Raw genomic sequence first — 15,062 nt, 5'->3', positions numbered from 1 at the left:
CGAGTATTATTACCTAGCACACACATGCATAAATATGTGTGAAAAGTGTACAAAGCCGTGGGTTGGGGGTGTACTATAGTAGTATAGAGCGTACATTTCTCAAAAGGCGTTCTCGGACCTGTCGACAGCAGAATGGCAAAAGAGCGGGCGAGCTGAGAGCAAATAAAACACCCTGTGATAAAAAAAGTAAATAAAATAAAATGAAATGAAATAAAATAAATAAAAATACATATAAGGTGAGAAAAATTCTTGCGGATCGATCGTGAACGTCGAAAATTGTCAAGTGCCCGGTTAGATATAAGGCAGTACAGTATAGGGCACAGATGGGCCGAAGGGAAGAAGGGGGTCAATAGAGAGAATGAGAATACTCTGCTCGTAGGTGGTGTGTTACCGACTATTCCGTGTGTTATCTTCTGACAACGACTACGAGAACGATGACGACATAGACACACTCCACTCTACTCGTGCTCTTTTTCGATACCTCTATCCTATCCTATCTCATCCCCTGTATAGCGTGCGCATGTCGATGCTCAAAGTGGCCTGTGGACTCTCGTGAAATATTAAACGGGAGCAAAGACCCCTCGTGCGAATACGAGCCAGTTTCTCACAAACTTCGCCAAGGTGGTGTGAGGGCTGAAGGGTGAGCAGGGCTTATGGTAGCATGCCGAGCCGCTACCCTTACTTGTTGGCTAGATACCTACAGTACAATGTTCTGTGTGGATACATAGATATATGTATATGGATTCTGAAGAAAAGAGGGTGCCTAGCGAGGGTGGGACACGCGAGGGGAGCACTCAAATCGAATCAGATTCCATCCCAGCGCCATCTATCCCTCGTGCGCAGGTTCCACTGACAGGGCCGTATTTATCTTTTATAAGGGAGCTATTAATTGTTATTATTGCTGCTCAAGGAAGAACTGGTGGGGTGAAAAATTCAAGGGTAAACTTTTTTCATATGGAGACTTTCGGGGTTCTCATATGAAAATTTATTATTTTTTTTTTATCTGTAACATAGAGGGTATAAAGACCGGTTTCAAGAAAGTGTTTTTCGTGGAAGTATTTTTGAAGGATAGTGGAGAAATTTTTTTTTTTATTCAAGAAAAAATTTTTAAAAATCTGATAGAAAAATAAAATTTTTTCGAATCTTTCTGACAGGATTAAAAAATTAAATTAAACTTGATATTTTTTTTTTATTTTAAGAAATACTTGTTGGAGGAAAAAATTAATGACAGGCGGTAATTAATGGAATTTAACATTCAATGTGTTACAAAGTATTATTTTTTTTTATTTATTAATAAAATGTTTTTCGCGGAAGTATTTTTAAAATATAAAGTGTAGAAATTATTTTTTTATCTAAGTCTACATCACTTGTTCAGGTTTTTCTCAACAATTACGATGAGAAATACCCAAAACTGATCACTGGATTTATATTTATATTTTTTCCTGTCTTAATCTATTAAAATGATTCTTCGTTGCTTTTTATAAGTTTTTAAAGTATTAAAACTCCTGTTTGTAAATTTAATATCGTGAAAATTTTTTTGAATTTGTACTTATACGGCAAAAGAAAATCCAGATCATATTTCAAAATCAACGATTCAATTATTGACTTTAAAAACACACATCAGAATAAACACAAACATAGAGTATATTTATCAATTATCATATAGGTATTAAGTTAAATCTATATTTAGCCAGAGAGATGATAATTAAAAGAGACAATATTATGATTATAACCATATTTAAGTAAGTCAAAGAAAGATTTGCAGTGAAACATTTTATTTAAAAATTAATACCAAAAATGACACAAGTTTTTTAAAATTTCCGAGGTTGTGAGGTATAAATTTTTATGGATAAAGTTTATACGATAGCAGTTAGTGGGACAAGATGAGGCATTAAAACAATCGTTACCAAAATATATAATAATAGTAAACTGATGTTTGTTGAGATAATGAAGACTTGAGACATTAGTGTCGTAGTATTATAACCGACTCTTGACGTTAACTGCCACCGTGGTCTTGTTGAATTATTCAGAAATGGTAAATTTAAACCCCGAGCCCCGGTACGCTGAGACTTGCTTCTGCTGTTACGCTGTAAACCCACTGTTGGAAATATTGCGAGTTATATACATATACATACATTATCCGGTATCCGCGTCTTGAGAACAATTGGCTCGGTCACCCCGTTCTCTTTATTTTATCACTATCACCATTTCTTATCTCTTTTTATTTTACTTTTTACCTTCACTTCACTTCATTTTATTTTAGATTTTTTTTCTTCTTTCGCTTCCTCCGTTGCCGATCCGGCTAATTCGAATTATAGTCAACGTTAAACCGCCGGGTGATAGCTTTTCTATACATATGTACTGTGAAAATTCGTTAGCATTTTAAAAACCGTGTGAATATCCACCGCTTACTGTGTGGTAAGAAAAAAAAAAAGAGAACGACGTTAAAGAGAAGAATTAAATGGAAAAAAAAAGAAATAAAAATTAGGGAATACCCGAAAAGAATAGCTTGCTAACGAGCCGATGTTTCAAAGTACCCTGCTCGTTTTCTCCAACTTTTCCACAGCATATATATATATATATATATATATATATATATATATATATATATATATATATATATATATATATATATATATATATATATATGTGTGTGGGCCCAAGTAAAGCAACCGGGTTATTAGCGCTCGTTAGCGGACCTCCAAAGTATAAATGCTGTTTTCTGTCTGGGTATAAATTATCGCATCTCTTCGTTTATTTATGTATTTATTTATTCAACTTTTTCTTCTTTTAACCGTCACGCCCTCCCAATTCTCTTCCCCCGTCTCGGAGGTTTAAGCTTTTTTGTCCTCACTTAACTTCAACCAAACATTTATTATTCTATTTTTGTTTTTAATCCGAGGGAGAGAAAATAAATTTTCGCTAACAATAAACCTGAAAAAAGCAGTTACCATTACTTGAGCAGTGGGAGTCCAAAAATATTATAAATTAAAATAATATATAAAACTTACGTCGGGTTCAAGAAGCTTATTCATGCACGATATTCGACTCTTCATCAGCTCTATTTCGAGGTGCTCCTTGTGCAGCTGAATTCGTGATAAATAGAAAGGTACATTAGGTATGCTAATTTTTTTTACAACCTCCAGATTTTTTTATAAGTATTCCGGAAAAAAAACATTCAGAGGGATTTTAAATTTAGTCATGTATTTTTTTTTTTTTTTTTTAAATGATAAAAGTCAGTTTTAAATTTTTTTTAAGGAAAAATATATATGTTTAACACATACGAAAATTTAATCACGTAAAATTTTTTTTGTAAGTTCAAAAATTTTTTACTTAGAAAAAATTTCTTTTTAAAAAAATGAAAATTTTTTTGACAAGAAATTAATTTATTGTAAACTTTAAACAATTTTATTATCTTAATTATTCAAAATTATTTTTTCTAAAGTATAAAAATTTTTTTTTTAACAAGAAAATTACTGTGAGAAAAATTTTTATTTTTTAAACTAAAAAATAAAATTGTTTAAAATTTTTTAAAAATTAACTTCTTATTACATTACCAATTTTTTTCAAAATAAAAATTTTCTTTGAGTGCAAAATGATTTTGTTAATTAAAAAGTGTTTGTCTTAAATCAATTTAATTTTTTTAACTCACATATAGGTGATTCTCTGTAAGGACGTCTTAAATTTGTACAAAATTGTCCGACCAAATTATTTTTGATTTTATTATAAAAAAAATTAACAAGGGCTACAAAACTATCAGGTTAATCATAATAAATAAACAGCCGATTTAATTTTTGCTTTTTCGATATTTGTGTATCTTTTGCCATATAACATGACAGGGGACTGTTTGCCAGGAGACTGTTTTTTTTTTTTTATCAAATTGAGAAAAATCAAGCAAACTATTTTAATGCATTCAACTTTTCAAGTTCTCAATGAATGTTTACATTAATTAGAATAATATTAAGACTTATGGATCCAATTTTATAAATAAATTATAAATAAAAATAGTTGCCAGGGGACTGAGTTTTGAAGTGGCCCAGACACATATTTCCGGCATAAACGGTGCTTTGACACTAAATAAAATGGCGATAAAGCGCTAACAGCTTTATGGCTAATAACTCAAGGCTAGTTAGATCCTTATAAACCTTACAAAAGGTAAAATAACACGCTGGATTTTTTTTTTTTGGCTTTGAACTTCTGGCAGGGGACTGTTCTTAAAATGCCTGGGACAAACTTTGGTTTAATGAATTTAATGAAACAAATTAATTTTCGGTATTTTTTAATGAAGAAGATTGTTAGTTAACTAATTAAGTTTATAAACATTATGGACAAAATTATATATTATAGACGAATAACTTAAAATTTAATTTTTAACTTCTACTAATTTTTCCGACCGTGATAATATAATTTTTTTTTATTTTTTTTTTTTTTTTCTAATAATTTTTTTCCTGCATATTCTATAAACTCACATTAAGATGATCCTCTCCACATTCCTTTCTCAATCCTTCCCTACCAATATCCTGTTACGTGAATGTGGAACGCTTCACGTAATAATTACCGTAACTCCTATTCTTTCTCGCTTCACAGCATTATTTATATTTGTAATTTTTTTTTCCACTTGAATTAGATTTATACTAGCAAAAAAATGACCGTAAAGGCAGGAACGGTTTAAAAAAGAATTAAAATTTAATCTTAAAGTTTTAATTTTGGGAATGGGACAGCCCAGGGGACTGTTAATTCGGTAGTTCACGAATTTATAGCAAAAACCGAAATTTATTTCATTTTAGTTTTCAATGCTCTAAATAGAAATATTTTTTTACTTTCGTGACAAATTTTTTTTTGTAACAAAATAACAATTTTTTTAATAAAAAAATGCCTGGGACAGCAAAAAACATCCTTACAGAGAATTACCCATATATATTTCTTTCCTGAAGAATTTCCTCCAAAGTTTTCCTGAAAACTCCCGAATTATTTTAAATTAAAAATTAGTCTTACCGTCCGCTTGGCTTTGTCTTGAAAGACATCGGTCTGTTGTAACTGAAATCAAAGATTATAATAAAAATAATAAAAAAAAATCTCCCAAAGACTCCGAAAGCTCTTATGATTTCCAGAGCTGTCATTTTTTATCATCACCATGATCATTGTTCCCTCCAGAGAGTGTATTTCACTCCTCTAGTGAAACAAGACAATCAGGCGAAAACTCTCAGACGGACTTACGTGTTTGTGAATACAATTGTATCCCGGTCTCACACTCAAAATACTCCGCTTCCGAGGTAGTTTCTGTGACAATTCAATGGTATATAAATATATGTATATATATATGTAAATATATATAAAATATATTCATGCAGATGAAAGAGCGAAAAAAGTATTAAAAAACTTAAGAATAAGAAAATAAAAGCGTAGACTGAGGAGGAACTTGAGAAAAATAAAAATTTATAAAGAGAAGGCAAAAACGGAAAAAGGTGATTTACCTCGCTCGCCTCATTCTGCAATGCTTGACACAATGTCTTGTTTGACTTTGCGACTTTAATGCTCTGTGAATAGAAATTTTAAATAATTAAAAATAATTGACGTTATTTTAACTTTAATGTCGATAATCGTTATTATGTCCACAAATTTCGGTATTATTTGAGCAATCACCTTAATTGTTCAATTGGTAGTTTGATTTTATTATAAATGAATATTTTATGTGATGTCTTATTTGAGAATGACAATTACACGACGTTAAAAAAAAAAATAACTTTATAAATGTTAAATTCATTGAAATAAATTAGTTTTATCAGCTCTTAAATTTCGATCCAATTAAAATTGACTTATTTTTAATTTTAATTCACACGTGAATATTTAATCTATTACTGAAAGTGTGAAGAATTTTAAAATAATAATTTTTTTCGGTCATTTTAATTGACGTAACTCGAACTTTATATTGAGATAATAAAATATTATAATTAAAATTTTATATTGGCTTCATTTAAAAATAGAAAACAATACCAGTTGTATATAAAGAGGATTATTTTTTTGTGAATTATTAAATTTGAACATTGGAAAAATGATATATTATTACGGGTGTAGTTTTTCCGAAAAGATATTTTTATATTCAAAATTTTCACATTTATGATAGAGATATTTAAAAATCAAAACAATACGGCTGCCCAATTTCAAAACACAGTAACTAACATTTAAAAATTAAAAAAAATTTTTTCTATTAAAAAAAAAGTTTACCTGCTAAATTGATAAAAAATTTGATTTACGAATATAAAATACTTGAATATAAATATTAGAAAAAAAAAAAATACTTAAAATTAAGGTATAAAAGTTATAAAAAATGCAGCAATATTAAAAAAAATTAGGTATAAAAATTTTGTAGTTACTGTGTTTTAAAATTGGACAGCCGAATTGTATCGATATTTATCGACTATATAAACCTATTGATATTTAATATATGAAAAATAATTAAGTATTTTTAATTAATTAATTAATAATTACCATTAAAGCGTATATAAATATGACAACTGTTAATATAGTGGTTATAACTGTTATGAAGCCACAATCATAGCCAATGCGAAACAGCGATCGCAATTCGTTATCTAAAACCATGAATTTCCAAACCTGAAATTATTATCTATATTATTAAAAGAATAAGCGAAATTTTGTGGCCAGTGTATTTCTATGATAAAATGGGTTTTTATGGTTAAATTTAGTATCATTGGAAAAGTAGAGACAAAAATTAGTGCCTTTTTAATGTTTTATATCGACGTTCTAATTAGCAAATTGTCTAGCTCCATTTTAGAGGATCTTCCATTAGTACGATAAAACAATTAGTTAAAAATTTATTATCATTTTCAAAAACCATTTAATATCTATTAGAGGTATAGTATTTTGGTTTGGATCATTCAAATAATTTATAATTGAACTATTGCTACATCAAAATGTTAAAAAGTTACCCTCTATAAAATAAGGAGTAAGACCAATTGCTAATTAGACCTTCGATATGCTTTTCTGAGATAGTTTATTTATTATGGTAAATTTTCAAAGTAGTTATGAATAGATTCGAATTTAGCGATAAACAAAATTTGTTTATTTATTTATTTTCTTTTGTACATGTGAATGTGGTTATAAGTCAAAAATTAAATTATATAATTAAGAGACTAAGAAAAATTTTATAACGGGTATATCTTTATCGTGAATTGGGTTTGATATTTTTTCAGCGATAGTTATTTACACGGAAAAAAGTAAACTGTAATATTCACTCGAGTTCCGGTTAATTTTTATAGTTTCAAACAGTAAAGCGGACATCGGGGTGGCAAAAATATAAATATTACAGAACTTAATGTAGAAAGTATAAAAGCCACAATTTATAATTTAATATCCAAAATAAGTGATTAGTAGCAGTCACTATAGTAAATAACGACTCTTTCATCTTAAAAAATTACAGTTTCAAACAGTAAAAATTGCCATTTCAATATATAGTCCATATTATGAGGAGAAGGGGAAATCAATAATTACAGTTTGATTTTTAGCGTTGCGTTTAAAATTTACCATATTACTTTGTAAATATTGACGTTGCTTGTATTAGAAATTTACTAACTATATTTTATACTTTTTACATATCATAAGATCATTTTTTAGGTACCAAATGATAAATAACAAAGCCTGAATTCTTAATTATTATACTTTAACATTTTAGACATTTACATAGCGAATATTACTGTTTGAAATAGTATTTTCTTCCATGCAAAGAGTAAATTCTAATGTTTAAATGGTAAATATTATATAGTAAATAGTAAAATCACGGTTTTACTGTTTGAAATGGTAATTTTTAGCAGTTGATAATTACTTATTATAAATCGACTGTTATTTATTACAGTTTATTTTTTTCCGTGTATGATTCAAATAATTGAGAGAGTAAGAAAAATTTTGTGACGAGCATATTATTTTTAGAGGAATTTTTATAGTTTAATTTGGTATCATACACAGTAAAAATTTTGCGTCATTGCGTCAAAAATTTTGTGTTAAAAATTTTTATGTTAAATATTTAACACTTTTTGTGTTAATTTAACATTTTCTGTGTTAATTTAACACAATTAATGTTAAATTTACACATAAAAGTGTTAAATATTTAACACAAAATTTTTAACACAAAATTTTATGACGCAATGACGCAAAATTTTTACTGTGTAAGAAAGGTCGAGATAAGAATTAGTGCCTTTTGGTTTTATATATTTTTTAGTAGTCAATTTTTTATGTCAAGTTTTTGGAGGAGTTCTCAATAGTTTTTTGGTTCTATAATTTTGTTTGGTCACTTTTGTCCATTAAATTATTTGTAAGTGATCCGGTGATAGCACTATTATTTTTAAAATTTATTTAAAAAGTACCCAAACTATGAACAGTGTGATTATAAAAATAAAAAAATCATTGAAGCAAAATTTTTTAATTCATAATTCGTAAATTTCGGCGTCACATAGTGACTGCGGGTTGCTAGTTTATATATTAAAGAGAATAAGAAAAATTTTGTCTCGTGTATTTATATTATAAAATGAGTTTTTTAAATAAAATTTAGTTTCATTGAGAAGGTCGAGACCTGAATGAGAGCTTTTTCAATGTTTCATATGATTTTCTAAAATAGTTTATTTATCATAATAAGTTTTCAAAGTAGTTATGAATAGATTCGAATTTAGCGATAAATAAAATTTGTTTATTTATTTATTTTGTTTTGTACACGTGAATGTGGTTATAAGTCAAAAATTAATTTATATAATAAAGAGACTAAGAAACATTTTTTAACGGGTATATCTTTATCGTAAATTGGGTTTGATATTTTTTCAGCAATAATTATTTATGATTCAAATAATTGAGAGAGAAAGAAAAATTTTGTAACGAGCATATTATTTTTAAAGGAATTTTTATAGTTTAATTTGGTATCATAAGAAAGGTCGAGATAAGAATTAGTGCCTTTTGGTTTTATATATTTTTTAGTAGTCAATTTTTTATGTTAAGTTTTTGGAGGAATTTTTAATAGTTTTTTTGGTTCTATAAATTTGTTCGGTCACATTTGTCCATTAAATTATTTGTAAGTGATCCGGTGATAGCACTATTATTTTTAAAATTTATTTAAAAAGTACCCAAACTATATATAGTATGATTGTAAATATAAAAAAATCATTAAGCCAATGTTTCTTAATTCATAATTCGTAAATCTCGGCAGTCGCATAGTGACTGCAGGTTGCTAGTTGTTATTAATTTTTTTTTTTATTTTTATTTATCAATAGCCAGAGGTTACTTTTGTCAAATGTCATAAAATTGTTACTTAACCTCACCACAAAATATTAAAATTTTTCAATTACAATTTTTCTCCACAAATTTATTATTGTAATTATTATTATTGCTAATTTAAATGAAAAAAATTTTATTAATAATGAACACTTACCAGCCAACTATAGCTGGGAGAGCGGTAGTACCAAAACATTCTCATGTTATCCATATAAATGTGTTTTATTTACTTGTATATTTTTATTACTGTTATTATTAATTTATTCTCTCGTATTTTATTGGCGTTTTTATATTTTTGATTTGTACACAACACTTTATAATTTACAATCCGAGTTGATTTATCTATTGTGTGACAGCAATTTAGATTGGCCGAGGTGTATGAAAAAATATATAAATAACAACAACGGTAACAGTAATAATAATAATAATAATAATAGTCGTACTACTACTAATATAAATAATAATAATAGCAATACTGATAAAAACAAAATAAAAAATAGAGAGATGACAGAGTAACGTTGAAATAAAAATATTTGACAAGCGACATGTGCGATCGATGGTATCAATAATTCGACATGTCCTCGGATAATTTAAAATTTTTTCTTATAATCACATTGACCCACTAATTAAAATACGTCAGCTTGATATTAATTGAAATCTCATTAAAAAAATATTGTACTTTTTTTTTGTTAATTATTGCAAATGAAAGCAGTAGCTAATAATTTTAATCTACACAGTAATAAATTTTGCGGCAATGCGTCAAAAAAATTTGTGTTAAAAATTTTTATGTTAAATATTTAACACTTTTGTGTTAATTTAATACTTTTCTATGTTAATTTAACACAATAAATGTTAAATTTACACATAAAAGTGTTAAATATTTAACACAAAAATTTTTAACACAAAATTTTTTGACGCAATGACGCAAAATTTTTTACTGTGTATATTATTAAGAGAATAAGCAAAATTTTGTGTTCAGGGATAATATGATAAAATCGGTTTTTTCAGTGAAATTTAGTGTCATTGCAAAGGTCTTGATTTGAATTTGTGCCTTTTCAAGATTTCATATCATTCTCACCGATAGTCAATTTATGATAATAAGTATTTAGGCTGCATTAAAAAATTCGCTATCTTTAGATACATAATTAAAAAATGACCCTGTATCTCGTGAACTATTGACATTTTTAAAGATACAAGCTTATCCCGATGTTACATTCATCGAGACCTTTCATTTGAGTACCCACATCAATTTTTCATATCTATACTAATAAATGGAGAGCCGGTTTTTTTGTCTGGTTATACTGCGAAAACTACTGAACCGATCGAAATAATACTTACACCATAAGATGCAGCGTGTTTCGGAGAAGGTTTTAGTATATGATATGTTGGTGATTACTTATCCAGAGCCTATATTTTTTTGACTTAGAAATAATGAATTTTTATTGTAACTAAATTTATTCTATTCGATTGTCATTTGTTTAAAATAAATTTTTTAATTCTATTGGTTATGTTAATATACTAGGCAGATTTCTTTACTTATGAGACCTGTAATTTCTTTAACTTAAACTTTCAATGCTCATTACAAATTTTTTTTTCATATCAATTATTATTCATTTTTGTAAGAAAGACACGGGAATGTTATAATGATTGCACATTGAAAGTTACAATGAATATTAGCTAGAATTATTACATGGATAAAAGGTGCATGCCAATTCGATAGAATTGGGAATCTGCGCAAGTCAAAACAATACTCTAATTAAATTTCAAGACTAGATCTAAAAATGCAATTCTATAAAGCGCCCAGCGGAGCGGACGAGTAACAGCTAGTATTTTATCTATATATCTAAAAATGAATCCTTATTTCCCTTGGTCATGCCATCACGCGTTAACGGCTGGACCGATTTCACTAATTCTTTTTTTGATGAGTTTGTTATTGTCAGGAGAAGGTTCTTATGAAAGAAAAAATTAAGAAAATTGCGCGGAAAATTAGAAAATTTAAGAATACTCAACCACTGTATAAAATCTATATCTATAATTATAAAAATGAATTGCTGGACCGATTTTGATAATTTTCCTTTGTACGTTATAGTTAAAAAATGGTCCATATAAAAAAAAACATTTGAAAAAAAATCGTAAGTATTAGAAAATAGAAAAATTAAAAATTAAAGTGCAGCCAACATGTAATCGGGAGGTTTTGGGTTTAAATCCTAATTCGAGCTGTCTGGATTTTCTCACATCTTTATATATATATATATATAATCAATGTTAATCTATGTTAATCAATGCTAACTAATAATAATAACTAATGGCAATTACTGACAATCTAAGCTAATCATTTTTGCATTTAGTCTTTTTGTTGTTTGCTTACCATTTTACTTATGTATTATTATTATTATTATTATTATTATTATTTTTATTAATATTGTTATTATATAATGTACTCATTATAAATGTATTTGATTGTATGGCTCTTAGGGAGCACTTGCTCTAGGGTCAAAATTATTAAATAAATAAATAAATAAATATATATATATATATATATATATATATATATATATATATATATATATATATATATATATATATATATTACTTCTGTGCGTGTGTTTGTTACTGAACTCCTCCTAAACGGCTGGACCGATTTTAATGGAATTTTTTGTGTGTCTTCCGGTGGATTCCAGAATGGTTTAGATTCACAATTTAGTCCACGGGAAAATTTCTATTTAATAGAATTTTTATTTATAAACTGTTGTTGACCTTGAGTACACCCAGATGCACTTTTCATATATTTTATAAATATCATATATATAAGATATATGAAAAAATTCATGTGGGTACTCAAATGAAAGCTCTCGATGAGTATAAAATCAGAATGGGATTATATTTACGATAATGTTAATTATGGAGGAATGCCCATTGCATATTGTTAACTAGTGATGTTTTTAACTATACAAGCTCATTCCTAAAATTTCTAAATTTAAGACATGTGTACAGGACAACGTCTGTCAGGTCCGCTAGTATATCTATATATATGAATATATGAAAAATATATCAAAATACATGTGGGTACTCAAATGAAAGCTCTTGATGAGTGTAACATCGGGATGAGCTTATATATTTAAAAACGCCAATAGTTAATAAAGTACAGTGGAATTTCACAAATATATTGTGAACTATTGACATTTTTAAAGATGTAAACTCATTCCGACATTACACTCATCGAGACCTTTCATTTGAGTATCCACATCAATTTTTCATATATTTTATATATTTATATATATGAATATATGATAAATATATCAAAATGCATGTGGGTACTCAAATGAAAGCTCTTGATGCGTGTAACATCGGGATAAGCTTATTTCTTTAAAAACGTCAATAGTTGAAAATGTACAGTGCAATTTAACAAAAGTCATCAATTAATAAAGCAAAATTCTATTTATTTATAGTTCACAAGTCACGTCAGTCACATAGTGACTGCAAGGTTACTAGTAACAATTAATAATTTACATCTCATTTCAATTGCTTGTTAAATATATTTCTACATAGAAAAAAAATTGACTTGAATTAAGAGAAAAGTTGCATTGTCTTGAATAAGGACAAAAAATTCATAAATTAAGTAGAATTTTTTCAAACCAAGAAAAATTTCTTAGGTTAAGAATTTTTCTATTCAAAATCAAGAAGATGAAGTTCTTTAAAATTATTTACTCGATTCAAGTTAATTTTTTTTTCTGTGTATAAAATTAAAATTAATAATTGCAGTAACAATTTTATTTTTGCTATTATTTAATATCTCAGAGATGAATATACCATAGTTGAGGTAGTTCAGCTTATTTATCTACCAAGATTTTAATTTTATTGTAGTAAAGTGAAAGTTATTAAACTAATCGAGTTTATGGTCAATACTCGGGATTAACTCCGTTGATTTTAAATTCTATGAATATTTTTATATAATTCAATTAGTATTCGTAGCATTGTTTTCCCGAGTATGCTCTACTTTTTACGGTTTTGAAATAAAAAATTTATTTGAGCTACAGAGGAGAGACAATTAGGCAAATTGACTCCAAATATATAAACTGGATTATTTGTTTTTATTATTTACAACTTATAACCACGAAAAGTAATCGATATCGATGTGACCATTTACTTTCTCGAGAAATATAAAAATTTTTTCAAAGATCGATACTTCTTTTACACCAAAATAAATTTATTTAATTATTATCAAAAATAATTAAAAATAAAAGTGATTTTTCCATTTTTTAGTTTGCTTTGCTATTCAAGCGCGTTTTAAGTATTTATGACAACAATAATTTATTTAAAAATTACGAGGGTTTAAAAATTGACAAATACCGAAATTTCTCAAGACGAAAGAGAGCCAGTGCTAAAAGTGCAAACGAGAGCGAAATTGGCGAGAGTCCTCGAGTAATCTTATAAAAAATCGATTGACATTCTTCAGGGTAAAATTTACCTCAAAGAAGTGGGCTCTTAACTTCTGTTTGTCCATTCGGTAAGGGTATACTGCTTTCGGTCTCGGTCTATCCCTTCGGTGAAAGCTTCTTGAGAGGCTATTCCAGAATAAAAGCTAACAAAAAATAATGTCAAGGATAAATATATCAAACTAAAAAAAATATTTTCCAACACCGAGGTATCACATTCTCCATCTCTTTAAATAAAACCGTCTTGTTGTTTTATTCTCCACGGCGAATATTTAAATTTATTCTACAAATTCCCTCGATCAATCACCTTCCTTATATTAAATGTTATATTAATAAAAAAACAGAATAAAAGCTGTAAGCAATTGTAAGAATAAATTTTTTTATTGTAATTTCAATTTTACACCCGCAACTTCAATAAAATAATTGTTATTCCAAACTTTTCATTTCAAACCACAATAACTTTTTATTTCGCTTCGTTTTTTTTTTTTTTTATTTTTCAAACATTATTTTCTTTTCTTCAATTCTGTCGAGAAAAACAAAAAAGATACAGAGAAGAAAAAAAAATAAGAAGAAGAGGAAGAAAAAGAAGCACCAGTAGAAGCAACTGCGGTGTACCTCTGGTTTTTAATTAAATGTGTACCTCTGGTTCTTTGTAGTATTACTTTGTTTACTTTTATTTTATTTTCCCTTTTGTAGCCATTATTATTTTATGTGTATCTCAGTGTGGATAAAAAATGACACTTTTTTAGTGGACTGGCACGCATGCAATCGAGGAAGTTTAAGTTTATTAAAACAAAATGAGGTAAATAAATTAAAAAATGGGAGGACGAATGAATGAATGAATAAATAAATAAATAAACGAAAGAAAGGAAGAAAGGGAGCCGCGTGGAATCGAAATAAAACAATTATAACAGGGCTGTCTAGGGAGTTTTCTGACGCGGTTCGCGGTTATCATTTTTTTATCATTTATTTGTCCAGTCTCTGTGAAGCTCGGGCAAAACCACCGGAGATTTCTCTTTATATTCCGCTTTGTTCTTCCATTTTTACCAGCTCTCTTTCTTCCGCTCTGACACGGACAGAGACAGAGCGAAAACACAAAAAATGTATAACATGTGACATGTGTTGCCTATACCGGTGTTCTGATTTAGTGTACCTGAATTTGTAATTTTTTATTTTTCTACACGCGATAAACGCTGGTTTTGAACGTCAACTGGTCGCTTTACCGCAACCGAAAGCTCTCGCTATTCCCACAAACATATATTAGGTTTATCCATCAAACAAAATGATTGACTCTGCGGTTTTTAACCTCAACTGTTCACACGGCTTTTTTTTTTAATTAGAGCTAAAATATTT

General features: G+C 27.9%; 1 protein-coding gene across 1 annotated transcript; it reads right to left on the bottom strand.

The window, feature by feature from the left end:
• Positions 1 to 2,658: 2,658 nt before the first annotated feature.
• Positions 2,659 to 6,606, bottom strand: LOC123259601. The gene is made up of 6 exons (XM_044720194.1): positions 6,490 to 6,606; positions 5,475 to 5,537; positions 5,218 to 5,280; positions 4,996 to 5,037; positions 3,012 to 3,086; positions 2,659 to 2,934 (listed from the first exon to the last, which is right to left on the bottom strand). Exons 1-6 carry the CDS (start codon positions 6,598 to 6,600, stop codon positions 2,923 to 2,925), a joined length of 366 nt encoding a protein of 121 aa, XP_044576129.1. The 5' UTR covers positions 6,601 to 6,606; the 3' UTR covers positions 2,659 to 2,922.
• Between the last annotated feature and the right edge of the window lie 8,456 nt (positions 6,607 to 15,062).

This window comes from Cotesia glomerata, linkage group LG2 (genome assembly GCF_020080835.1).
Source record: "Cotesia glomerata isolate CgM1 linkage group LG2, MPM_Cglom_v2.3, whole genome shotgun sequence".
In the NCBI taxonomy this organism is placed as follows: Eukaryota; Metazoa; Arthropoda; class Insecta; order Hymenoptera; family Braconidae; genus Cotesia; species Cotesia glomerata.
This window is presented reverse-complemented; position numbering and strand designations above follow the sequence as displayed.

Bases quoted from the DNA above. Each gene is read 5' to 3' on its own strand.
- LOC123259601 (XM_044720194.1), bottom strand. From the start codon at position 6,600: ATGGTTTTAGATAACGAATTGCGATCGCTGTTTCGCATTGGCTATGAT. The intron at 5,538-6,489 runs GTAATTATTAAT...TTCTATTCACAG, and splicing joins TATTTATATACGCTTTAATG to AGCATTAAAGTCGCAAAGTC. The intron at 3,087-4,995 runs GTAAGACTAATT...TCACGAATTCAG, and splicing joins AAGACAAAGCCAAGCGGACG to CTGCACAAGGAGCACCTCGA.